The following is a 24,781-nucleotide window of genomic DNA, read 5'->3' as shown; positions in this document are numbered from 1 at the left end:
CACGGCAAGTGTTCAGACCTTCAGTCTTAGTCGCTCATTTAAATGCATGTGTTCGGAGAGCAAATATTTTCTTATGAAAGGGGGTGAATGGAACTCCAAAGCCTTGGGCTGTAAGTCGGGGCGGGGCAGGGCGGCGGGAAGAGGATGAGGGTCTGTGAAGAGCTGTGCCCCCTCCTGCCTGGTGTGCAGCTGGGCTGCTCCAAGGTGGCTCTCGGTGCCCTGGGGATTGTCAGGCTCTTCATCGAGGGCCTTATCGTGACGGCTGCAGGGCACCATGGACCACACGCAGAGCCCACAGCCCCTCTCCCAGCAAACGCCTCCCAGATCAGGTTCCCTCTTCTCCCTCCTATGGCTGAGAACTTGGCATCTCTGTTTGACCTTTGACCTCACCGCAGGCCCAAGGCACCCTGCGCCCTGGGACGTACCTGAAGTCACCCAAACAGGAAGGCACCCTGGGGAGGTGAGCATCAGGCAAGGAATGTGACCTGTGGATCCAGGGGTGCAAGTGACCCCCCCCCCCACACTCAGAGTCTCGGTTTGTCCTGAAGGTGCCAATAGGTTGGGGCTGGCAGGAGCCAGCATGGGCAGCCCAGGGATTGTGGGCTGGGCTCTGTGGTGGGCGTCCCTGCTGGGGAGGAACCTCAGATGAAGCCCGGGTTCCCAGCCGCGGGCTGCACCCTCCCAATTGCTGCAGGACCCGGGGACACTTGAGCCCCGTTGTTTCCGTGCATCGGAGCGCTTCCAGGGAGCCGAGACCTTGTCCGTCTCTTTCCCTGCTCATTCAGCTGGCTGCAACATGCCGTTAGTTGTCCAGGCTGTTGACACCCCGAATCCCCATCCCCCATCCTTCTAGCACCTCTATGGTGTGTGGCTCTCTGCCGGTACCAGCGTTGGTGGGTGAGCAGAACCAGCTGGAGAGTTGGAGGGGAGCCCCAGGTGTCAGTCAGGGTCATCAGGGCCATCCTGAGCTGGTGCAGAGGAAGCACCCAGGAGGGTGTCGGCCCGAGGAGCAACAGCGGCTGGAGTTGTGACCAGCTGCCCCTGCCCATCAAGCCGGAACTTGCTCCTGGCTTGCTCTGTCTTCCCACACAGCTGGGAGATGCTCCGGGTAACAGGGTGCTGGGCTCGTCTTCCCCAAGTCCCACCTTCAGGGAGAGGAGACGGAGGCCTGGGAGAGGAAGCTGGAATGTCTGTGGAAGTGCCAGGGGGCTCCAAGGGTGAGGGTTTCTACACTGAGACCTGCAGACACACCCTGGCCTCGCTCAACGACTGGTTGTCCTCTGCCTTATGTCCTGGGAATCCCGTGCATCTGCTACTTAAAAAAAAAAAAGTTTGGCAGGCACTGTTCCCCCTTTCCGGGTGGAAACACTGAGTCTAGGGCGGGCAGCAGTCACTCCCCAAAGTCCTGGGATGCGTCAGGGGCAGAGTTGGCCCAGGGGTCTGTCTGCCTGAGGGCCCTGGGGGCGCCCTGCTGTCTTCAGAGACCCCCTGCCCAGACTTGGACTGGGTGACGGGGAGAGTGGGGTGGGGGTGGGGGGTGGGGAGGGGTGTTGAGCCCCGTCCAGGAATCAGCCCTGATGACGGCCATGTCCCCTTTAAGCAGAGGGCCGCCTGCTGCGGTGGGTGGACGCGTGCCCAGCCAGTGGGAGCCAGGAGCTCCCCTCCCACGGCCCCTCCCTGGGGAGGGCGAGAGAGGGAGCCGGTGGCACCGGGAGACAATAGCAGTCATGCTGTGTGGGTTCAGCCGGGAGACCCCTGGAGAGGAGGGTGAGTAACGGGCCGGCAGGAGGGGCAGGGAGACTGAACCCATGGAGTCCTCTGGAACTGCCGCCCAGAGAGGGGCCATGCCTGGGATGGCCACTCCCAGACCCTGCGCGGGAGGGGGGGGGGGGGCCAGTCGCCCGGCTGGTGGGCAGGTGGCAGGACTGTCTGTCTGCCCCGGCCCTGGGGGACCGAGTCCGCTGGGCTGTCCTGCCCCAGTGCTCCGGCCTCCAGTGTGCCCCAGGGGCGCACGTCCCGCCCCATGTGCCCCGCAGGTGCCAGGGTGCTGTTGGAGAACTCCTGCCCTGGCTCACGGTGCCCCTGGCCTGCGGGGGCGACTGGTCAGTGGGAAGGAGGTCGGGGGCAGGCAGGTGTCGCTCAGCTGTCGCACTCCTGGGGGGCCCCGGGGCTGGGACCCTAGGCGGGGCTCGGGGGCCACGCGCTCCCCCTTCAGCCCGAGTCCTGAGCGGCCCCAGCGGTGCCTTCCCATATTTGGCATCTGGTGTCAGCACCGTGCACCAGCTCCCAGCGTACGGACTGTCGTCCCAGTGGGGAAGCTGAGGGTCAGAGGGGCCCTCGGCCGCCCCCAAGACCCACAGGGGCTGAGGCGGGCTTGGCACCCAGATCTCTCTTATAGCAGCTCCCTGCACTGTGCTTCCAAGGGCCCGGGAACTGAGGCTTTCGCCTCCCCCCGGACCCGCTCCCCGCCTCGCTCCCCGCGACATCGCAGGTGGCCGAGTTGCCCCCAGGCCCCCAGATAATAATAATAATGCAAATAACAGTAGTAGCTGACAGCTGTTGAGATCGGACTCTGTGCCAGATGCTTTTCAGCGCCGTCTCTGCTTTTTCTCGTGGCGCCCTCACACCACTATGCGTTCAGTACTGCTACTCTCCCCATTTTATAGTTGGAGAAACCGAGGCATGGGGGTGTTAAGCGACTTGTCCGGGGCTACGGCTGGGATTTAGCCCCCTGTTATCTGCCCTTGCCCCCTCCTGGCAACTACACCCCTCTCTTGGCTTGGGCACATCTGTCTTCTCAACATCAGGCCCAAGAAGTGGGGGTCACTTCGTCCTGCAGCGGTCAGAGCCACAAGGGCGGTAGTGTCCTGGAAACCTCACCTGAGGCAACGCCGGGGAGATGTCTTCCCCCTCTTCCCGGTACTGTGGTCTCTGCCCTCGACCTGCCTGACCTTAGGCCCAGGCTCCTCACTGGCCCCCTGGGCCTCCCCTCTCCCACCCCCTCCATGCTGCTGTGGGAGGGTTCTTTTTGCTTAGACTCAGATGTGATCACAGCTTCTTATCCTGGCATTCAAGGGCTTTCATGATCTCCCTGGCTTCTTCCTATCTAAATGGCTTCCTTGACACCCCCTCCCTTACGCCTGCGCACCCCACTGTGGTCTCCTCCCTGGGTCCCATCGCTTCACGATCACCCCTGTCTCACTTGGTGTCAGCACTCAGGCTTCTTCTTAAAAGGAAAAGTCCAAAATGTGGCTTCAGGCACAGTGCGGTCCAGGTGTTCAGGTAACATGATGAGGACCCCAGGTCTCTGCCTCTTCTCTGCCTCTTTTCAGGCAGCCTTTATTTCCAGGCAGACTCTTCTCCTTGAGGTGCCCAGGGGACCCCTAATGCCTTTGAGGTTAAGGACATTTCCAGCAAACGTCCCAGGGCTGGTTCCCATGAACCCAGCTTGGATCACGTGACCACCCACTGGGCCTCTGGCCACATGGCCTCACTGGAGCCTGGGGCCAAAGGCAGCCAACAGGTGGCCGGTCCATGCACCCTCGGCATTTCTCAGAGCTGGCTGGGGCCCTGAGCAGGCAGGCCATGCTCATGCAGGCTCCTCGGGGAGAGTCAGGCTGGGACTTGGGGCCTGTGGGGCGCAGTGCCCAGGGCCCTTTCTCCTCCCTGATGGGCTCTGCCAGCACCAGTCCTTTTTCAGGCCCATACCCTGCTGCTGCCGTCTTGGTGCTGGGAGCCTTGTTCACCCCACGAACCCCGAGCCCTGCAGGAAGGGGTGTGTCCCGGACTGGGGTGTGCAGTTAGGCTTGAAAGCAGATTTGGGCAGGAAGCCCCACACCCCACGGTGTCCACTCTCCTCTGACCGCCGGCCGGCCACAAAGCGGACTTTGTCCCAGCTGGGAGGCTCAGACAGGGTGCGTGTGTGTCGGGGTGGTGGGAGGGTCCTTCTGCCACAGCCTGAGCTGTCCACTCCTCCAGGCGGTGGGGGCCCTCACCAGAACCACCCCGACCCTCGGGCAGGCCTGACCTCCTGCTTCTCAGCGGGGCCGTGGCTGTGAGGGGGATCCCCAAGCGCCAGACCACGGAGGCTGTGGCCTCCAGACCCAGGGAGACTTGGGTTTGTGTCCTGCCTCTGCCTCTTCCTGACTCCATGACCTTGGACAACTCACTCCACCTCTTTGATCCCCATTCACCTAATCTGTAAGTGGGAATTGCGTTTCAAATGATTTACTGAGCATTTCTTGTGTGCCAGACTCTCCATACTGGAAAAAGCAGTGAACAGAAAGACAAAAAACTAGCCCCCCCAGGACTGACATCATAGTGAGCTGGGGCAGATAGTAAAGATCACTAAGTTAAAAGGAAAAAAACATAAAAAAAGCAAGGTCTGTCAGGGAAAGAAGGCCATGGGAAGTGCTGGAGGGGTGCGGGGTTCAGATGTAAATTCAAACAAGCTGCTTGGGGAAGATGAGAAGGTAAAGATTCCACAAGTTCCTGAGGAGGTGAGGAAGGGGGCTTTGTGGATGTCGGGGAAGGAGCATTCTGGGCAGAGGGAACAGCCAGTGCAAAGGCCCTGGGGTGCTGTGGAAGCTGGGTGTGGGTCGACCATTGCACGGAGTGGAGCTGGCCCAGGACAGAGCTTTAGCAGGTGAGGTCAGGGAGGCCCAGGTCGGTCAGTTGTGGGGAGATCGTCTGCTTTGATTCTCCCCTGGGTGAACTGAGTCTTCCCTGCTCCTATTGGTGACCTGGTCTGGGGGTCATGCACTCCAATATGGTGGGTTTCAGAGGGGTGTGGGGCAGCACAGGTCCAGAAGGCCCCGGCCCCTCTTGAGCCTATGCTCAACCCCACACAATGCTGGGGTCATCGTGGGCCCCAAGAGGGGGAACATGAGCCAGAGAGTGGGCTCAGGGTCCAGTGCCGGGGACCCCACATGCCTTGTGGCAGGGAGATTGCGGGGCTGGCAACCTCTCTCGTCATGTCCAGCCTGTGGGTGCCCGAGCCCTAATGGGGTTCTTGGGGGCGGGCGCTGCCTCCCCAGGCACCCCTCTTCTGTGGTCCGTTGCCCTCGTGTTTGGTGGGAGAGGGCAGAGCTGGTGATTAAGGATCTGGTCTGCTGGGGGCCAGAAAGACCGATTCCAGTCTGTCCTCTGCAGCTTCCCGACTGAGTGGTCCCTCTGGGCTTCAGTCCCCTTGTCTGTAGAGGGGGATGCTCGCGAGCTCTCGGAGGAGTTAAACACATCAGTGCCCATCGAGAGCTTGGCGCGGGCCAGGCACCGGGCTAATTGGCTCCGGTTTCGTCAGGTGGTGTTTTTTTTTTCAGTCCTTGGCTCCAAGTGAAACAGGTGTCTGCCTTTTAAATCTATTAATAAATTTCTTTTTGTTTCCCTTAAAAACACGCACTGAACAGAGCAAGGGTCACCTGTGGCTGAGCCAGTGATCTCTCCACAGCTTCTGGGGAGCCCTGTGAGCTGCGGGGGTTGGGGCTGTTGCTCTGAGGTCAGCCCACAGCTGGCTTTGCTGTTCCTCCATCCAGCTGTCTGCCCTGGTTCAGCCCGCCGGGGCCAGAGGGCGGTCACTCGGTGGGTCAGGAGCGCCCAAAGGAGCCGAGGCTGCTGCCAGGAGGGCCGCAGGCATCACCCCCAAATTGAGCCCCGCCCAGGACTGTCGTGGAGCGAGGGGAGGAGGCAGGAACAGCCCATGGCTAAGCGATCTAGGAGCTGTGTGGCCTTAGGTGGTTCCCGTAACCTCTCTGTGCCTCGGTTTCCTCATTGATAGCATAGGAATGATCATGGCACCCACCCACCTGTGGATATACACTCAGACATTCAGTCGTGTCCGACTCTTGGCGACCCCACGGACCGTAGCCCGCCAGGCCCCTCTGTCCTTGGGATTCTCCAGGCGAGGATACTGGAGTGGGTTGCCATGCCCTTCTCCAGGGGATCTTCCCGACCCAGGGATTGAACTCACGTCCCCTAGGTCTCAGGCACTGGCAGGCAGATTCTTTATTACAAGTGCCACCTGGGAAGCCCCATGTGAGGATAAAGTGGTAATACCTTGCAGTTTCTTAGACTACGGCCTGGTTCCAATCCTGGCCCTGCCCCTTACCGTGGGAAGTCACCTAAGCTGTTGTGCCTCAGCCCACCGCCCCCCACCTATCTGTAAAATGGGAATGGCGATTGTCCCCCCTCAGCAGGTGATGAGGATACATGAAATAAAACTTGGGCAGCCTGGCACGTAATCAGTAGGAACAGTTACCGTTATTAATAGGAAAATCTCTCTAATGACGTGAGTGGAAGGGCCAGGGAGAGAGCTTAACATGCGTCCTGGCTCTGGACTCCGCATAGCCTCACTGATTCCTCCCACCAGCCCGCTAGGTGGGCACTAGCGCTGTGCCAAGACTGGGAGAGGCGAAGCGACACATTCCAGACCCCTTAGCCAGTCGGCAGCAGGTTGAGACTCCAGAGTCCATCCTTCGCATTGAGCCGGCAATGCCTTCCGAGGTGGGGCCCAGCCAGCCAGGTTCGGCGGATCACTTCGCAGGGAGCAGGCCGCGGGTCGCTCTGTGCGCTCTTGTGGTTGGACCCAGAGGCGACTGGGAGCCCCCCTTCTCTCCATCGGCACTCGGGCGGGGCTGGCCCTGCTGGTGGCTTGCAGTCAAGCGGTCATTTTCTGTCCGACGCAAGCTGAACCTCCCACCGGGGCCTCGATTTCCCAGTGGCCCCTCTCAGATGCTGAGTGCTCCCTCCTCGAGGCCTGCAGAGCCAGAGGTCAGCCACGCCCCATCCACAGCCCCTCCGCCCAACCCCACGGCCCCAGCCCCTCTCCCGCTTAGGCGGGACCCTGGCAAAGGCAGACTGGCAGGGGGCTGACTTCCTTTCCCCTTTGTCAAACCTCAATAGCTCCCTGGGGCCCCAGAGAAACAGAGATAATGAAGGCAAATTAGCACTGCTTTCAAGAGAAATGAAATAGAAAAGAAGCCCACCCACCCGGACTGAGCCTGGGGCCTGGGGACCACGTGTAAAGTCTGTGTTCCGCCAGGCATCTCTCCCTCCTGCCCCGCCCTTCCCCGCCCCCCACCCCCACCCCCACCCCCACCCCGGCCCCGGCTTGCCTAGCCTGTTTGCTGGATGGGTTGGCATCACTGCGGAAATGAATTTCTCTCTGAAGCGAGTTCTTACAGGACAGATTGACTGAAGGCAAAAGCTCATAATTGCCCATTGCTGGAAGGAGGAGACAGGGAAAAAAAAAAAAACACCCAGATAAAAATATCTCTGTTTTTTATGCACGTTTCCAGCTGAAAATTGGTGGGAAAGATGTTTTTGAAAAGCCTTCATCTCTAAGCATATAATTACCAGGTCCCGGAACAAAAAAGAGAGCGAGCCGAAGAGAGCAGGCGTGTTCTCTGAGGGAGCAGGACTGGGGTCTGAGCCCTCTGAGGGTTTTCCATAAATAAAATAATTCCCTCAAATTCTCCTGCCTGCGCTGGGGGGAGACACCCCCATTTCACAGAGAAATGGAGATTTGGGTCTCACGGTCAACTCGTAATTCTGGCCCTGTGTTGGTTTTTGCTGTAAATGCCGCCTGTTTCCCCCTGACCTGAGAGTGTTTGTGAAAGTGGGGGACGGTCCCCTCCGAGCAAGCCTCAGTGAACGTCGTAGCATCCCTTGTGGGTGCCTCTGTGAAAGTGGCAGGGGTCCGAGGGATCCAGAAGCCCCTTATCTGGCAGTCAGCTGTCCTGAGTGGCCTCAGCTTCCCGGAGAACTCATCAAGGCCACACCCTAAAATGCATGTGGTCTCCCTGAAGAAGACTCTCTCGTGTCCTCGCTTATCGCCTGCTGACTCTTTTTCCGCACATTGTTGTATGAGCCTTAGGTTGCATCGCGTGGTCAGATGCCTGACAGTTAACCCAAAGCCAGCAGACGCCGCCCCCCACCGTCCACACACCCGCCCGGCCCCAGCCATGACAACGTGCCAGCACAGCCCAGATGGTGCCATGTCGTTCACTGGAGCAGAATTTGAATACTGGGATGAGGAAAGCGCAGAGAGGTCGTGTTGACAAACCACAGAGACACCCCAGGAAATGGATCCTCTGCCCCAGAATCAGCCGGAACCCGCTGCTGTTCCTCTCCATTCTTTGAGATTCTACGGCTCTGAATTTGGCAAACTTGACTCTGCTTTCTTGCCCTTAGGAGATCTCCCCCTTCCCCTGTCTCCAGACTCCCAAACTTGGAGCCAGCAAAGTTGAAGCGAAGTGAAAGTGTTTGTCGTTCAGTCGTGTCTGACTCTTTGTGACCCCGTGGACTGCAGCCCGTCAGGCTCCTCTGTCCATGGGATTCTCCAGGCAAGAAGACTGGAGTGGGTTGCCGTGCCCTCCTCCCAGGAATCAAACCTGCATCTCTTAAGTCTCCTTCATTAGGCAGGCGAGTTCTTTACCATGAGCACCCGCTGGAAAGCAAGCTTACCTCAGGTCTTCCCGGGGCAGCCCAGGAGAGAAGGATTTTCCAGTGGCGGAATCTAATTTGCACGGAACAAGACATTTAATTCCAGAATTGCCCACATTGAAATATCAGAGATGTTCACTGTCATGCAGTTGATAGAACCCGGTCTTTTAAATTTGATTAGCTCAGAAACGTCTTGTTGAATCTACATGAAGTGCGAATGAGGGAACCGTAATACGAGGCATTATACTCAATGGGGTGTTGCCTGAATCCGTGGCTGCGAATGTTAACACTGGGCCTGGGGTCGTGGGTGGTGAACAAAGCTGCTGAGGGCTGACTCCAGGGGCCCTGGAAACGACTCTGGGCTTAACTGCGGTTTGATTTGTTACTTCCCACCTTCTGGCAAAGCCAAGGAAGCCTGTCCCCCGTCTGGAGAAACCACTTCTCAATGGTTAGAGCTGCAGGTGGTGAAGGTTCTCAGGCTTCCTTAATCCTGGGTTGAGCCCTGACCCCAGACTGAACGTGACCCGGACCCAGCCTGAGCGCCACCCCAATCTAAAGCCCTGATTCTCAATGAGGGGCCGAGTGGGAGTCGGGAGGCAGTGTTGCTCGCCTAGAGGACAAGCAGGTGTCTAGTCATTTTTGGCTGTGATGATGGTGTGGAATGCTGCTGCCCTCTAGTGGTTAGAGGGCAGGCCTGCAGCCCGCTCGGCTCCTCTCTCCATGGGATTCTCCAGGCAGCGATACTGGAGTGGGTTGCCATTCCCTTCTCCAGGGGATCTTCCTGACCCAGGGATTGAACCCAGGTCTCCCGCATTGGCAGGCAGATTCTTAATCACCTGAACCACCAGGGAAGCCCAAACATGGTACAGCATCCGGCAAAAAAAGTGTCAGTAGTGTTGAGGTTGAGAAACCTGCCATTGATTGAACCCCGTTGCTTGCCTCTGACTGAGCCCGGAGCCCTGGCCAGGCTGTGTCCTGATCTTGGCCCCGGTTGACCCCATCTCTGGCTGAACGCTAACCTGGGCCTCTCCCACATCAAAAAGACGTGGCTGGGATGGGATAGGACGCTTCTGCCGCTGCCCCAGCCCTCTTTCATCCCCTCTTCTGAAGTGTGGGAAGGGGGATGGTCCTGTGAGTGAGGCCTTGCCGAGGTCAGGGGGCCGGGGAGGGAGTAGCCTTCCCACAGCGGGTGAGTGGTGAAGGGGGGTGGCGCAGAGGGGGCTCCTGAGGGGCAGGTGGGGCATGTACAGACTTGGGTGAAGCCTGTGTGTCAGTCGTGTCCAGCTCTTTGCAACCCCGTGGACTGTAGCCCGCCAGGCTCCTCTGTCCATGGGGATTCTCCAGGCAAGAACACTGCAGTGGGCTGCCATGCCCTCCTCCAGGGGATCTTCCCGACCCAGGGATCGAATGTGCATCTCTTGTGTCTCCTGCACCGGCAGGGCAGGCGGGTTCTTTAGCAAAAGCCTCGGGGGTTGTACAGCTGCCTGGAGGTTGGGGGTGGGGGGTGGCCCCAGGGGCGGCATGGGAGAGCCACCCTGCTTGACGGTTTACCAGTTGACCTGACCCAGCTCTGTGCAGGACTGAGAAGGGACTTGGAGAGGCAATAAAGAACCTGGTCCCGGGAACCTGGGGCACGAGGTGGGTTGGACAACGAAGCCAGGCGTCTGGCTTTTGGCAGAAGCTGCCTTGGCCAAGGGCTGAGTGACCGTGGGCACGAGTCGTCCCTCTCTGAGCCTCAGCTTCCTTCTCTGCAAGTGGAATGATGGCTATAGAGATGGCGAATCGCTGCATGGCAGAGAACCGCCCAGACTATGGTGGGCTCCCCAAAGCATGTCACTTGAGAGAAGAGACAGCGTTGCCCTTGTGGGGAGAAGCCATGAGGCTCCCCCAGCGCGTCCTGGGTGGGGCTGGGGGCAGGAAGGAACCCCTCAGGGCCGCTTCCAAGCGGAAGCTTGCCAAGGCGGGAGGGGTCTGCCCGATGGGAATGACAGCGCAGCTCAGGGCCTTCCCTCTGTTTGCCGCCTGCAGACAATGGGCCTTACACCAAAGGAGGCCAGGACGCCGCAGCGGCTGCCGGGGCCCTGGCGTGCCGCCGGCAGAGCATCCCAGGTAAACAGCCTCCCCCCTTCCCCTTCCTCCCTGGAGGCGCAGACAGCTCCGGGCAGGGGCCAGACCGCCTCAGCTCTGCCGCTGACTCACCCGGTAGCCTTGCTGTTGTTCAGTCGCTCCGTCGTGTCCGACTCTTTGCTGTCCCCTGGACTGTACCACGGCAGGTTCCCCTGTCCTTCACCACCTCTCGGAGCTTGCTCAGACTCATGTCCATTCAGTCAGTGATGCCATCCAACCATCTCATCCTCTGTCATCCCCTTCTCCTCCCGCCCTCAATCTTTCCCAGCATCAGGGTCTTTCCCAATGAGTTGCCTCTGTGACTTTATACTAGTCCTTTAGCCTCTCTGATCCGTAAAAAGGAGATGATTTCACCCAGCATCATGCAGCCACGTGCGCTGCTTACCAAGCATCCGTTTTGTTTGTCCTGGAGCCAGGGGCTCAGAATTTGCCCCATGCTGCCTGCTCACCCCCTCTCTGTTGGCAGAGGAGTTCCGAGGGGTCACCACGGTGGAGCTGACCAAGAAGGAGGGTAGCACGCTGGGCCTGACCATCTCAGGGGGCACCGACAAGGATGGGAAGCCCAGGGTCTCCAACCTGAGGCCTGGGGGACTTGCTGCCAGGTGAGAAGCCTGGGCTCGGTGGGTAGGGGGCGGGCAGGAAGGGGGCCGGGTTGAGGGGAGGGGGTCCTGGGGCCTCTGCAGAGCAGTGAGAGCTGGGTGTCTGTGGAGGAAGGGCTGGAGGCCGTTTCATTCCCTTTACTCCGGAGCCAACCCGACCCCGGCACCCCACGCTCACAAGGCCCTCCAGGCCTTTTCACACACAGAACCCTCTGCCCAGAAGGCCCCTTCCCTAGACACCCTCCTCCTCTCGTTGTGTTTCCAACTGTGCAACCCCATGGACTGCAGCCCACCAGTCTCCTCTGTTCATGGGATTCTCCAGGCAAAGATACTGGAGTGGGTTGCTATGCCCTCCTCCAGGGGCTCCACCCGACCCAGGGACCGAACCCGGGTCTCTTACACAGGCAGGCAGATCCTCTACCCCTGAGCCACCAGGGAAGCCCAGACACCCTCCTCGCAAATTCCTATTCCTCCCTCCTCACTGCCTCTGGGAAGCCCCGCCAAGGCCCCAGGCTGAAGCGCCACTCTGCTCGGCTGGCACTTCCGCACACACTGCCTGCATTTTCCTACTATTTACTTTACCTCGGGGGCTCCCTGGACCATGGAAGTGAAGTCGCTCAGTCGTATCCAACTCTTTGCAACTCCGTGGGCTATACAGTCCATGGAATTTCTCCAAGCCAGAATACTGGAGTGGGTAGCCTTGCCCGTCTCCAGGGGTCTTCCCAACCCAGGGATCGAACCCAGGTCTCCCACATTGCAGGAGGATTCTTCACCTGCTGAGTCACAAGGGAAGCAAGAATACTGGAGTGGGTAGCCTATCCCTTTTCCGGCGGATCTTCCCGACCCAGGAATCAAACCCGGGTCTCCTGCACTGCAGGCAGATTCAGGTCCATGAAACCTAGGAGTTAGCCTCTGGATTACTGCCCCTCTGGGCCCAGGAAGGGCGTTAAGGAAGAGCCCGCACTGACCTTCTGGCCTCTCTGTAGAGCTCTGACTGTGAGGGTGACGCCCCTGCAGGAGGGAAAGCAGGCACGCCAGCATCGGTGGGGTGGGGAGAAGGCCAGGCCTGGGTGTCCCCCAGATCTAGGGTCGGATCCGCACTCTCCTCCTCACCCGCCGTGTGGCCCCGGACCAGGCCTGCCCTCTCCGAGCCTCAGTTTCCGCACCTGTAAGAAGAGGCCGCAGAGACCCCCGGGATTCGGTGGGCGGGGAGGATGTGAACGCCAGCGTGTGTCAGCCGGCGCGTGCGCTGGCCTCCTCTCTCCCAGGAGTGACCTGCTGAACGTGGGCGACTACATCCGGTCAGTGAACGGGATCCACCTGACCAGGCTCCGCCACGATGAGATCATCACCCTACTGAAGAACGTGGGCGAGCGCGTGGTGCTGGAGGTGGAGTTTGAGCTGCCCCCGCCCGGTGGGTGTCCTCGGGCCGGGGACCCCCTCCACTGCCTGGTCTCGGGGGGACGTGGCTGCCTGCCTGCCAGCACCTGGGTGGGCAGGACCTGGTGACTGGCCACAGACCACCAGGCCGCACCCGGGCTTTGCTGCAAATGCACGGCGCTGTCACCAGGAGGTGGCGGGCCTGTTTGTAAACACCCTTATCGTCGAGTGTACTTGGTTTCCAGATGCTTCTCCTTTGGGGGGCAGGTTTTAGGAATGTCGCTGAGTACATCGGTCCCTGCCCTTCCCGTGCTGCACCGAGTACAGTGGCCTGGGGTGTTTTAGCTCAGCTCTGAATTTCCAAAGTTGGTCTGAAGTCTTGAAATCTGAGTAACTGGAATTGAGCTCGGGCCTAAGACTGCCAGCTCTGGACTCAGGCTTGAGTTCTGCCATTGTTGTCTCTGTGAGAGCCCGGGCCAGCCCTCTCGCCTCTAAGTGGAGGACTGAGTGGGCTTCAGGGGGGAGGGTGCCTCTAAGCCTCACTTGTCCTGCCTGTCAAATGGGGTGGGGGGAGTTGGCCTTTCCTGTAGTGTCTGTGACTGGTGACCCGCCTGTCCTGGAATGAACTCTGGGGACAGCTGCCAGCTTGATGATGCAACGGAAGGACTCAGGAGGGTCTCCACTTCTCCCCAGCCCCTGAGAACAACCCAGGGATCGTTTCAAAGACAGTGGATGTCTCCCTCTACAAGGAGGGCAATAGCTTTGGCTTCGTCCTCAGAGGTCAGTGTAAGAGTCACCTTTGGGGTCAAGGGATGGGAAGGCTAATGCCAATTCTATGTGTTTTGCTTTGCTCTGATGAATTATAATATATTTAAATTTAGATAAATAAATATAAATTTAAATTCAAATACAAATTTAAATTTAAATAAATATATATTTATGTAAACATTTGTTTAATTTTGCATTAATGTTTAAATATATAAATTTAAATAAACATATTTATGTTTATGAATATATTTATATTTTCTAATTATATATGACTATAAATTAAATTTATATTTATATTTAAATATATTAAAAAATATATGATTAATATATATTTATATCTATATTATATTTAATATAATGTATATTTTCAATATAGCTTATATTTATATAATTATGTATAAAATAATATGTTTATATTTATATGTTTATTTGTATTTATATTTATATAATCTTCCTTCTGACCTTTAAGAACCTAGGATCATTAAATCAAATATTAGATGGAAAACTTGGCCAGCCAATAAAATGTGCATGATTGAGGAAGTGAAAGGGAAAAGTTGTAACAGAAAGTGAAGTTTGGAGCTGCCTAGCAACCAGGGAAAAAAGGGAAATCGGATGAGACTGCAGGAGAGAAAGCAAGCTGTTTAACCGAGAGAGGACTTTGGTTCTGTTCCCTACTTTCCATCCCACCTCTGGTTGGGATTTAGAGCTCGTGTCTCGTAGGAGGGGCAGGGAATAGCAGGTACAGAGTCCTCGAGCAGAGGGAATGAAGGAAGCCTGCTTAAGGTCTGAGTTGGCGCCTCCAGGCACCAGGCAGCAGTGCGTGGATGACTGCCATCTCTTGTCAAATTCTGTCCAGGAGGTGCCCATGAAGATGGGCACAAGTCCCGCCCACTTGTCCTGACCTACGTGCGGCCCGGCGGCCCTGCCGACAGGTGAGTCTGAGCTGGGGGGAGCTTACAGCCTCAGACTGCACTGCCCTCGCCCAGCTCCCCGGACAAAGGCAGAGGGGACATCGGGCAGAGTCTGCTAGGAGCAAACTGAGGTCCAGACAGGGGACACCCCTGCCTAGCATCACTCAGCGGCTTGTTGGTGGAGCCAGCCCTAAATCCCAGATGAGGGGGGCCCCGAGCTCTTTCTTCCCGAAGAGCCTCTGTCTGCAAGGTGGAGAGCTTCAGTGTGGTGGTGTTGCCTCTTCTCCAGCCTTCATTTTCCCATCTGTGGAATGGGCCCAATAGTGGAGCCCCGCAGAGCTGATTCGAGGGATGTGGGGCTTGGTGACGGGTGTCACGGTGGCCCTCCATGACACAGCCTCCCCAGTCCTGGCCACACTGCCAGCTGGCCCTGCCCGGGTCCTGCTCAGAAGCTCCAGGAGGAGCGAAGATGAGGGAGGGACACGCCCAGCTCCCAGCTCCTGGGCCCCCAACCTCCCGAAGAGCGATCCCTGGCCATTTTAAGAAAAGCCTGGAATGGCCTCATCAGAAATCTAAACCCGTCCTTGGGGCCTGTGACGAGCTATTCATAGAACCACCCAGAATAGTGTTGGCCACCTGTTGGGGCAGGCATTCCAGAGCTGGGATATGACCCAGCCAAGGCGAACCCCCTCAGGCCATTCCCCTGGGACCCAGCGGAATTCCTTCCCAGGCATGTTTGTCACCAGGCCAGAGTCACTGCTGAGACCCAGGGAGGGGGCCCTGGGCGGGGGCCCTGTGTGCAGGCAGCTCCAAGCCTCCAGACAGCCCACCCCTGGTGCTGGGCTGCCCTGGCAGGGCTGGGACCCAGGTAAGGCCCTGGAGGTGACCTCAAAGGTGACCTGGGACTGTGAATTTATTAAGCACTAATTGGTGCTGGGAAAGAATGAAGGCGGGAGGAGAAGGGGATGACAGAGGATGAGATGGTTGGATGGCATCACTGACTCGATGGAATGAGTTTGGGAAAACTCTGGGAGTTGGTGATGGACAGGGAGGCCTGGCGTGCTGCAGTCCATGGGGTCGCAAAGAGTCGGACACGCCTGAGTGACTGAACTGACCTGAACTGAATTGGGGCGGGGGGGTGTCGTTGCTGAACCGACCTCCATCAGTTCTTCAGCTTCTTCCACATGCCCCCCCTGGTTTGTTCGCTCACGCGTGCTGTCCCTCATCTGTTCTGCCCCTGTCTCCTTCCTCCGCTCTCTGCCCCCCCTCTGTTCTCTCACTCGCTGGACGAGGCGGCGTGACGCGGCCCTTCCCCGCAGGGAGGGCTCCTTGAAGGTGGGGGACAGACTGCTCAGCGTTGATGGGATCCCGCTGCAGGGGGCCAGCCACGCCACTGCTCTGGCCACGCTGCGGCAGTGCAGCCACGAGGCGCTCTTCCAGGTGGAGTACGACGTGGCCATCCCGGGTGAGTTGGGGCCTGAGGGCTCAGGTTGCAGCGAGAAGAGGCCCCCGGGGTGGAGAGCAAGGAGTAGGGGGTACACATCCCCATCTCTGCAAGGGCTGTGTGACCAAGGCCCAGTTGCAGCCTCTCTGGGCCCCTCTGGGGGGTACACACTCTACCAGGCGCTGGGGATCCGTCTGAGAACAACACAGATGAGGTCTCCGTTCCCATGGGGCTGACATTCTGGCCGGGAGAAATGGGCCATGGACGGGATGAGTCACATACAGAGTGAGTCAGAGGATGATAAGAGTGCAAAAAAAAAAAAAATCAGGGAGAGAGATGGGGAAGGCTGTGGGATGCCCTGCAACCTGCGGCCGTGCAGGTGGGTGAACAGTGATGGTGGCTGGACCAGGGGCTGAGCGGGGGTGTAGACAGGAGTTAGATCTGGGAAAGATGATGAAGCTCCGCCAGCCTGCTTTGCTGAGGTTTCGACACATGGGCGGGAAAGAGAGTGGAAAGAGCCGGGTTTTGTTTTCCAGCCACTGGGTAGGTAGGTGCAAGGGGTGCTGTTTTCTGAGATGGGGAAGGCTCATAGTGAAACCCCACAGTTCAGTATATACAGTAGGCTCTTGATGCTTGAGTGCTAAGTCGCTGCCATCATGTCTGACTCTCTGTGACCCCATGGACTGTAGTCTGCCAGGCTCCTCTGTCCATGGGGTTCTCCAGGCAAGAATGCTGGAGTGGGTTGCCACGCCCTCCTCCAGGGCATCTTCCTGACCCAGGGATCACACCTGCGTCTCTTTATGTCTCCTGCACGGGCAGGTGGATTCTTTACCACTAGCACCATCTGGGAAGCCCAGGCTCTCGATATATGTGAGCAAATTAGTACTGTTCAGCAAAGCCTTGGGCTCAGAGCCTCTCTGAAACCTGAATTCCTGCCCCTCCTTTGCCACCGAGTGGCCATGTGAACTTGGACGAGGCCTTTGCCTCCGGGCGCCTCAGTTTTCTTGTCTGTGAAGTGGATGGAGTGATCCCTCCCTGGCAGTGAGGATTAAGCTGAGACAGAGGAAGGTGCTCCATATTTATTTGCATCTCAAACTCCTCTTTCCTTCCGCGTACCAGACACAGTGGCCAACGCTTCGGGGCCCTTGATAGTGGAAATCACCAAGACGCCAGGGTCAGCCTTGGGGATCTCGCTCACCACCGGCTCCCACCGGAACAAGCCGGTCATCACCATCGACCGCATCAAGCCGGCCAGCGTGGTGGACAGGTGGGGCACCTGCTGGGAGCTGCCGTGGTGTGTGTTGGGGGGGTGCAGGGGGAGAGTCATCTGGAGCTGTCTGGCTGTACCCTTTCCCCTTTGCTCCCCGACTCGGCCAGGAGCGGGGCCCTGCATGCTGGAGACCACATCCTGTCCATCGATGGTACCAGCACTGAACACTGCTCGCTGCTTGAAGCCACCAAGCTCCTGGCCAATGTGTCGGAGAAAGTGCGGCTGGAGATCCTGCCTGCACCCCAGAGCCGGCGGCCTCTCAAGCCCTCAGAGGCAGGTGAGTCCTCTGCAGACCTCAGGGCTCAACCCTGAGGGCTAAGGGGCAGGCTAGCATTTAGCAGAACAAATATCCTGTCCCACAGGGACGCTCAAAGTGTCCAGTGCAGCAGCTAAGGGTGCGGAGGTAGGGCAGATAAATAACTTGGGTGTTTAAATGGCAACCCACTCCAGTATTCTTGCCTGGAAAATCCCATGGATGGAGGAGCCTGGTGGGCCACAGTCCATGGGGTCACAAAGAGTCTGACAGGATTGAGCAATGAACACTTTCACACTTTCTGATCTGACAGTTAGCTGGCATGGATACCCCCAAAGCTAGTTCCATCACTGGTCACATTAATAGAAGTATGAGGGCTGGAACAAGGGAGGGGATAGTCCTTCTGTGCCCTGTGCTACTCAGAATTTGGACCCGTGGGCTCACCTCAGGGCCCTCGGCAGGTCCAGAGGAGGCAGCCAAGCAGTCGGGAGGGCCTAGAGCCACCCCTGTGCGTCCCTCAGATGTCCCAGCGTCTGTTCTCCCACCCCCTGCTGGCTGCTGGGGCTTCCCAGGGGTCATCTGGGTACACGCCCATGACACGTCTACGAGGTCAGTACAGAGGCTCTGAGGGTCGGAGCAGTGCAGGTCCTTCTGATGACACTTGGCTGCCGACAGTCCCCTTGGCTCTCCCTAAATAAACGTCTGCCAAGCCCATGTGTTAACTCCTTCTATCCTCCCAGCTTCCCTAGGAGGTAGCTGCCTTGTCCCATTTTACAGTTATGACAAGGAGGCACGGGGTGGGGCTCAGGGACTTGCCCCAGTCCCACAGCTAGTCACTGATGGAGCCGGGATTGGACTCAGCTCCTGGCCCCAGAGTCTGCCCAGGGAGGCAGAATCAATGGGCTGAGATCACAGGGACCTTGTCCGTCCATCCAAGAGCATGCTGCCCCAGGCTGGACATCCCCCCACTCCCCGCAAAGTCCTGCAGCGGAAGGAAGAGCCAGGATGGGGTCTGGACTGCGGGGAGGAGGACCAGGTCGGGGAGGTGAGAAAGGCAGGGTCCGTGGGCTTCCCTGGGAAGCAGATGCTTAGCTGGAGTCAAGAGTTCACTGAAGTTGAGGCCCATGAAAGGTTGAGGGGGGACAGCCTTAGACTGCGATGCGGGTCCTTGCAAGCCTGGGCCAATCCAACAGGGACCCATGTGGCCCCTGAGAGCCCAACGTGGGGCAGAAACGCCTGGCCCTGGTGCCCTGCTTGCCCAGCTCCAGGCCAAGGCTGCCCAGGCTACAGCATGACCGCAGTCCCCTGAGGGGCTCCAACTGGTCACCGTCTGCCAGCCGCGCTCCTTGGAGCTGACTGGCCAGTTGGCCTGGTTCACATCCTACTCCTCCAGCCCTCCCAGCTGTGGGCTGGTGCAGCTTTCTCTCTTGGATCCCTGCCTCTCAGGCTGCTGCGTAGCTGAGCCCTGAGCACAGGGCCCGGCACACAGTGGGCATCTGTGACATGCGGGCGAAGTCTGGAATGCCCAACCTGGCTCGGAAACTCCAGACCTTCTGTTCCCACTCTCCTCCCCTCGCTCGGCAGACAGAGCTCATCCTCCAGGGGCGTGGAGTCCAGACCCACCCAGCCCCTAACGCCTGTCTCTCCTCTTCCTCCGCCGCAGTGAAGGTGCAGAGGAGCGAGCAGCCGCATCGCTGGGACCCCTGCGTGCCCTCCCGCCACAGCCCCCGGCCCGGCCGCTGCAGGACGCCCCCTGCCGGCCAGGGGCAGAGCCGCTGTAAAGAGCCCTCCCTGCGGCCACTCTCCTCTGTCCCTGGGGAGGGGCTGGAGCCTGTTTTATAGGGAAGGGAGCCGAGACTCAGAGAAGTGAGGGGCCCCTGTGTGGCAGCTGGGTTTCACCAGGTCTGTGAAAAGCCTGTAAGCTTTGAGGCCCAGAGAGGGAGAGAGGGGCCTGAGACCACATAGTGAGCGTGGTGGCGGTGGGAGCGGGCGAGGCGCCCCTGTGTCTCCCTGGGGCGGGGTGGAGGGCTCTGCTGGGCTCATGGGTCTGTGCTCTCATCTCCCCAGCCTTATCCTCATCTCCCTTCTCCTCGCCAACCGTGAACCATGCCTTTTCCTGCACCAACCCCAGCACCCTCCCTCGTGGATCCCAGCCTATGAGCCCCCGGACCACAATGGGGCGGAGGCGGCCGCGGAGAAGGGAACACAAGAGCTCACGTAAGCCGTGGTCTCTTCTCTCCCCTCTGGGCGGCCACTATGCCTGAGAGAGAGATTTGCCAAAGTGCGGGGTATGTGGGGCAGGGCCGTGGGTGGGGAGGTGGCATTACATAGAATATGTGGTACACCAGGTTGCTTCAGATGGTTGGGCAGGCTGCGCACTGCACGAGGGCTCTCCTGAGGAGTGACAGTGAATTTGTACACTTTGTCTTGTATTTTTATTACGAAAAATTCCCAACAGGTGCTCAGTCGTGTCTGATTCTTTGCCACCCCATGGACTATACAGTCCATGGAATTCTCCAGGCCAGAGTGGGTAGCCTTTCGTTTCTCCAGGGGATCTTCCCAACCCAGGGATCGAACCCAGGTCTCCTGCATTGCAGGTGGATTCTTTACCAGCTGAGCCACAAGGGAAGCCTTTATTATGAAAAATTCCCAGCCGGTGGTGGCAAAGTGTCTGAAAAAGGCTGCCTTTTTCAGATTTGTGCGAAGGTCTCAGAGTAAATTCCTCCCATTTTTCTCTCCTTCAGCCCTCTGATCCATTCCAGGGGGTGGTGTTACTTTGTCTTTACCACCTTTCTGACATTTATTAATATTCCCTAAAACAGTGACACAACAGGCCTGAACCTTAGTTTTAGTTTAGTTTTAGTTTTACTAGGTATATATTTCTACTCAACTTGTGCTTATTGACACTTCTCTTTATTTGTGATCACTATATGTAGTTCCTTTTGAAATGAAGGTATTTAAGTATTTTATTTAAAATTTTAAAAAATTACTTAGTTTTTATTTATTTGGCTGCACTGGGTCTTAGTTTCAGCACATGGGATCTTCTGTTGTGGCACACAGATCCTCTCTCTAGTTGTGGTGGGTGGGCTCAGGAGTTGTGGTGCACAGACCCAGTTGCTCTGCGGCATGTGGGGTCTTGGTTCCCTGACCAAGGATTGAACCCATGTCCCTTGCATCACAAGGCAGACTCTTAACCACTGGACCACCAGGGAAGTCCCTTAAGTGTTTTTTAAAATGAATAGTAATGAACGATAATGTGGAAGTAGCAAAAAGTCATAAGATTGCCCAGAATTTTTTTCTTTCATATTTATTTATTTGGCTGCTCCAGGTCTTAGTTGCACCATGTGGGATCCAGTTCCCTGACCAGGGATCAAACCCAGGCCCCTTGCATTGAAAGTGCTGAATCTTAGCCATTGGACCACCAGGGGAAGTCCAGGGCCCTGAATTTTGAAATCTGGCCTGGGAAGAATCTTTCCTTTGTTGACGTAGAGAATGTTCCCAGCCTCCTTCCATGTGAATTGCAGAGGCCTCCAGGAAGAATGGAGGGTCAAACTGTGCCATTTAGGATTGAACCAAGTGAGGGAAGAGAGAAATATAAGTCAGTTTGACACTGAAAGGCGCTATACATGGTTATGAGCTTCCTGGCAGCCAAGGTGAAAAGAGAAACAGAATTCAGAGTCAGGTAATAGATAAAATACAACTTTCAGTTCAGTTCAGTTCAGCTCAGTCACTCAGTCGTGTCCCACTCTGTGTGACCCCATGAATCGCAGCACACCCGGCCTCCCTGTCCATCACCAACTCGTGGAGTTCACTCAAACTCACGTCCATTGAGTCAGTGATGCCATCCAGCCATTTCATCCTCTGTCATCCCCTTCTCCTCCTGCCCCCAATCCCTCCCAGCATCAGAGTCTTTTCCAGTGAGTCAACTCTTCATATGAGGTGGCCAAAGTACTGGAGCTTCAGCTTTAGCATCATTCCTTCCAAAGAACACCCAGGGCTGATCTCCTTTAGAATGGACTGGTTGGATCTCCTTGCAGTCCAACTTTACCAACCACCATTGTCACCCACTGAAGCAGCCAGTATGTAGGTGAAAAGATTCAGAAATATTTTTCAAAGGCAGGAGCTTACGGAGCCTGGAGACTCTTGGGACCCCCTTACCTGTCTCCTTCCTTGATGATGACGATTAATTAGTTAAATAAAAATTTTTGAACACTTCCAATATTCCAGATACCATTTTTATCATAGGAGATATAATAGTGAAAAAATAATGAATAAAAATATAATAGCACAATATATCCAACAATAAAGTATGTTACACATATTATAATGTGTGATCTATAACAGCCCAAGACTCATTGGAAACAACTCTGATGCTGGGAGGGATTGGGGGCAGGAGGAGAAGGGGACAAAGAGGATGAGATGGCTGGATGGCATCACGGACTCAATGGACGTGAGTCTGAGTGAACTCCAGGAGATGGTGATGGACAGGGAGGCCTAGCGTGCTGTGATTCATGGGGTCACAAAGAGTTGGACATGACTGAGTGACTGAACTGAACTGAAGAAAATAATATATAAACACACAATGGTATAGCTAATAGAATGACATATAAGTTTTATTTAATAAATGATATCCAATATCCATATTAATAATACAAATGTATTTTATATGTGAAATATAAAATAGAATATTAAATAATGTATTAAATAGTTAAACATGGAGTTATCATATGGCATGGAAATTCCACTCTTAAGTAAAAACCCAGGAGAAATGAAAACATACGTCATAGTCACTCCAAACCATATTTATAAATGTTTATACAGTGTAATTCATAATATCCCAAAGGTGGGAATAACCCAGATGTCCATCGATGGATGGATTTTTTTAAATGTGATATCATCATACAGCGGGATATTAGCCTCAAGAAGGAAGACATTTTGATCTGTGCTACATGGATGAATCCTGAAAACATGCTAAAAAGAAACCACACACAGTTCAGTTCAGTTCAGTTGCTCAGTCGTGTCCGACTCTTTGTGACCCCATGAATTGCAGCACGCCAGGCCTCCCTGTCCATCACCATCTCCCGGAGTTCACTCAGACTCACGTCCATCGAGTCCGTGATACCATCCAGCCATCTCATCCTCTGTTGTCCCCTTCTCCTCCTGCCCCCAATCCCTCCCAGCATCAGAGTCTTTTCCAATGAGTCAACTCTTTGCATCAGGTGGCCAAAGTACTGGAGCTTCAGCTTTAGCATCATTCCTTCCAAAGAAATCCCAGGGTTGATCTGCTTCAGAATGGACTGGTTGGATCTCCTTGCAGTCCAAGGGACTCTCAAGAGTCTTCTCCAACACCACAGTTCAAAAGCATCAATTCTTCGGCTCTCAGCCTTCTTCACAGTCCAACTCTCACATCCATACATGACCACAGGAAAAACCATAGCCTTGACTAGACGGACCTTAGTTGGCAAAGTAATGTCTCTGCTTTTGAATATACTGTCTAGGTTGGTCATAACTTTCCTTCCAAGGAGTAAGTGTCTTTTAATTTCATGGCTGCAGTCACCATCTGCAGTGATTTTGGAGCCCAAAAAACTAAAGTCTGACACTGTTTCCACTGTTTCCCCATCTATTTCCCATGAAGTGATGGGACCGGATGCCATGATCTTCCTTTTCTGAATGTTGAGCTTTAAGCCAACTTTTTTGCTCTCCTCTTTCACTTTCATCAAGAGGCCATTCAGCTACCTTCACTTTCTGCCATAAGGGTGGTGTCATCTGCATATCTGAGGTTATTGATATTTCTCCCAGCAATCTTGATTCCAGCTTGTGTTTCTTCCAGTCCAGCGTTTCTCGTGATGTACTCTGCATATAGTATGATTCCATTGCTATGAAATGTCCAGAACAGGCAAATCTATAGACATAGAAAGTATGCTTAGGGCTGGGAGAGACGGGAGGATTTGAGTGACTAATGGAAACAGGGTTTCTTTGAGGGATTGAAAATGTTCTAAAATTAATTGAGGGGATGGTTGTACAACTTGATTATACTAAATAATCCACATATTTACTAAAACCCATTGAATTCTACATTCTGTGGGTAAGTACTATGGAAGCTGAACTATATCTCAATAAAGCTGTTGCCCCAAAATGGCATAATATATACTATCGCATCTAACAGTAATCTAATGTGATATTTGATATATGACACAATAATGAAATAAGCTGAAATATAACATCACACAGGGCTTCCGAGGCGGCTCAGTGGTAAAGCATCCACCTGCTAATACAGGAGACAGGGGTTTGATCCCTGGGTCGGGAAGATCCCCTGGAGAAGGGCATGGCAACCCATTCCAGTATTGTCGCCTGGGAAATCCCATGGACACAGGAGCCTGGCTGGCTACAGCCCGTGGGGTCGCAGGGAGTACGACCGGACTTAGCGACTGGTCAGGCATAACATCACACATCACAGGACGCCGTGTCACGGACCCTCAGAGCCTGTTTTATAACATGGCTTTCCAGGAGCTGTCTTCCTGGATCCTGGGCGCAGGTGGAACCCACGACCCCGAAGTTCAGAATGGGGCGGGGCGGGCCTCCCACTCACGCGCCCTCTCTGACTCCAGGCGGTCCCGCCGAGGGTGGGTGGGCTCTGGCAGGAAGTAACCCCTAGGAAAGTGCCCTGAGTGCGTGCCCGCCTGTGCCCGCCTGCCCCGCAGTGTCGCTGGCCTCCAGCACGGTGGGGCCAGGCGGCCAGATTGTGCACACGGAGACCACGGAGGTCGTGCTCTGCGGAGACCCCCTCAGCGGCTTCGGCCTCCAGCTCCAGGGCGGCATCTTCGCCACGGAGACCTTGTCCTCCCCACCCCTCGTGCGTTTTATCGAGCCTGACAGCCCGGCGGAGAGGTGAGCCTACTGCCCCCTCCCCGTGGGCCTGCCACTGTCCGATTCAGGGGTGGACAGCCGGGGAAGTCCAGTCACACGCTTGGGCTGGCTGCACAGGTGTATCTCACCAACCATCACGGTCCTCCCCGTCGCCGGCCCCGTTTTGTAGACGAGGGGTCTGAGGCTTAGAGAAGCTGATTCACCTGCCCAGGGTCACACAGCTTGGGAGTGACCCATGACACGAACCCCAGTGTGGTCTGAAGTCCGAGTCCTGTCTATACGTCTCCTGAGGCACGGCATCGTCCCCACGGGACAGAGAAACTGAGGCCCGGCGAGGGTATCCCTTAAAGCCGGTGTCCCGCGTAAACGGCCCGAGGAGCTGCAGCTGGCGCCCCGCCCGGGACATGGGAGGGGCCTGGCCCTGCTCCCGCGCCGCCAGTTGCTGGCTTCGAAAGGGGCCGCTTCTCTCTCCGGTTCAGGTGTGGACTGCTGCAGGTAGGGGACCGCGTCCTGGCCATCAACGGCATCGCCACCGAGGACGGGACGATGGAGGAGGCCAACCAGCTGTTGCGGGACGCGGCGCTGGCCCACAAGGTCGTGCTGGAGGTGGAGTTCGACGTGGCCGGTGAGTGGGTACCTGCGGCTTCCTCGTCTCCTTCGTGACCCCCTGCTCCCTCCTTTCTCCACCCTGCTCCCCCCCACCTCCCGCCTCGCTTCTTCCCA

The 24,781-nt window shown here is 56.4% G+C and overlaps 1 protein-coding gene across 2 annotated transcripts in view; it reads left to right on the top strand.

The window, feature by feature from the left end:
* Nucleotides 1-1,695: 1,695 nt before the first annotated feature.
* GRIP2 (glutamate receptor interacting protein 2) overlaps nucleotides 1,696-24,781 on the top strand; it is a 45,692-nt gene continuing 22,606 nt past the window's right edge. Inside the window, exons 1-13 of one of the 2 annotated variants that reach the window (XM_040246689.1) lie at nucleotides 1,696-1,767; nucleotides 10,468-10,548; nucleotides 11,033-11,168; nucleotides 12,434-12,579; nucleotides 13,239-13,325; nucleotides 14,170-14,245; nucleotides 15,544-15,689; nucleotides 16,788-16,935; nucleotides 17,046-17,215; nucleotides 18,855-18,968; nucleotides 19,259-19,408; nucleotides 23,893-24,079; nucleotides 24,538-24,683. In XM_040246689.1, coding sequence (XP_040102623.1) covers nucleotides 1,728-1,767; nucleotides 10,468-10,548; nucleotides 11,033-11,168; nucleotides 12,434-12,579; nucleotides 13,239-13,325; nucleotides 14,170-14,245; nucleotides 15,544-15,689; nucleotides 16,788-16,935; nucleotides 17,046-17,215; nucleotides 18,855-18,968; nucleotides 19,259-19,408; nucleotides 23,893-24,079; nucleotides 24,538-24,683 — 1,627 coding nt within the window. In that variant the 5' untranslated portion in view covers nucleotides 1,696-1,727. The remainder of the gene's footprint in view (nucleotides 1,768-10,467; nucleotides 10,549-11,032; nucleotides 11,169-12,433; nucleotides 12,580-13,238; nucleotides 13,326-14,169; nucleotides 14,246-15,543; nucleotides 15,690-16,787; nucleotides 16,936-17,045; nucleotides 17,216-18,854; nucleotides 18,969-19,258; nucleotides 19,409-23,892; nucleotides 24,080-24,537; nucleotides 24,684-24,781) is intronic. The other variant, XM_040246688.1, reaches the window with a different exon arrangement.

This window comes from Oryx dammah, unplaced genomic scaffold (genome assembly GCF_014754425.2).
Source record: "Oryx dammah isolate SB20612 unplaced genomic scaffold, SCBI_Odam_1.1 HiC_scaffold_9, whole genome shotgun sequence".
Classification (NCBI taxonomy): domain Eukaryota; kingdom Metazoa; phylum Chordata; class Mammalia; order Artiodactyla; family Bovidae; genus Oryx; species Oryx dammah.
The sequence above is the reverse complement of the archived record's forward strand: the minus strand, read 5'-3'. Positions and strand labels throughout refer to the sequence as shown.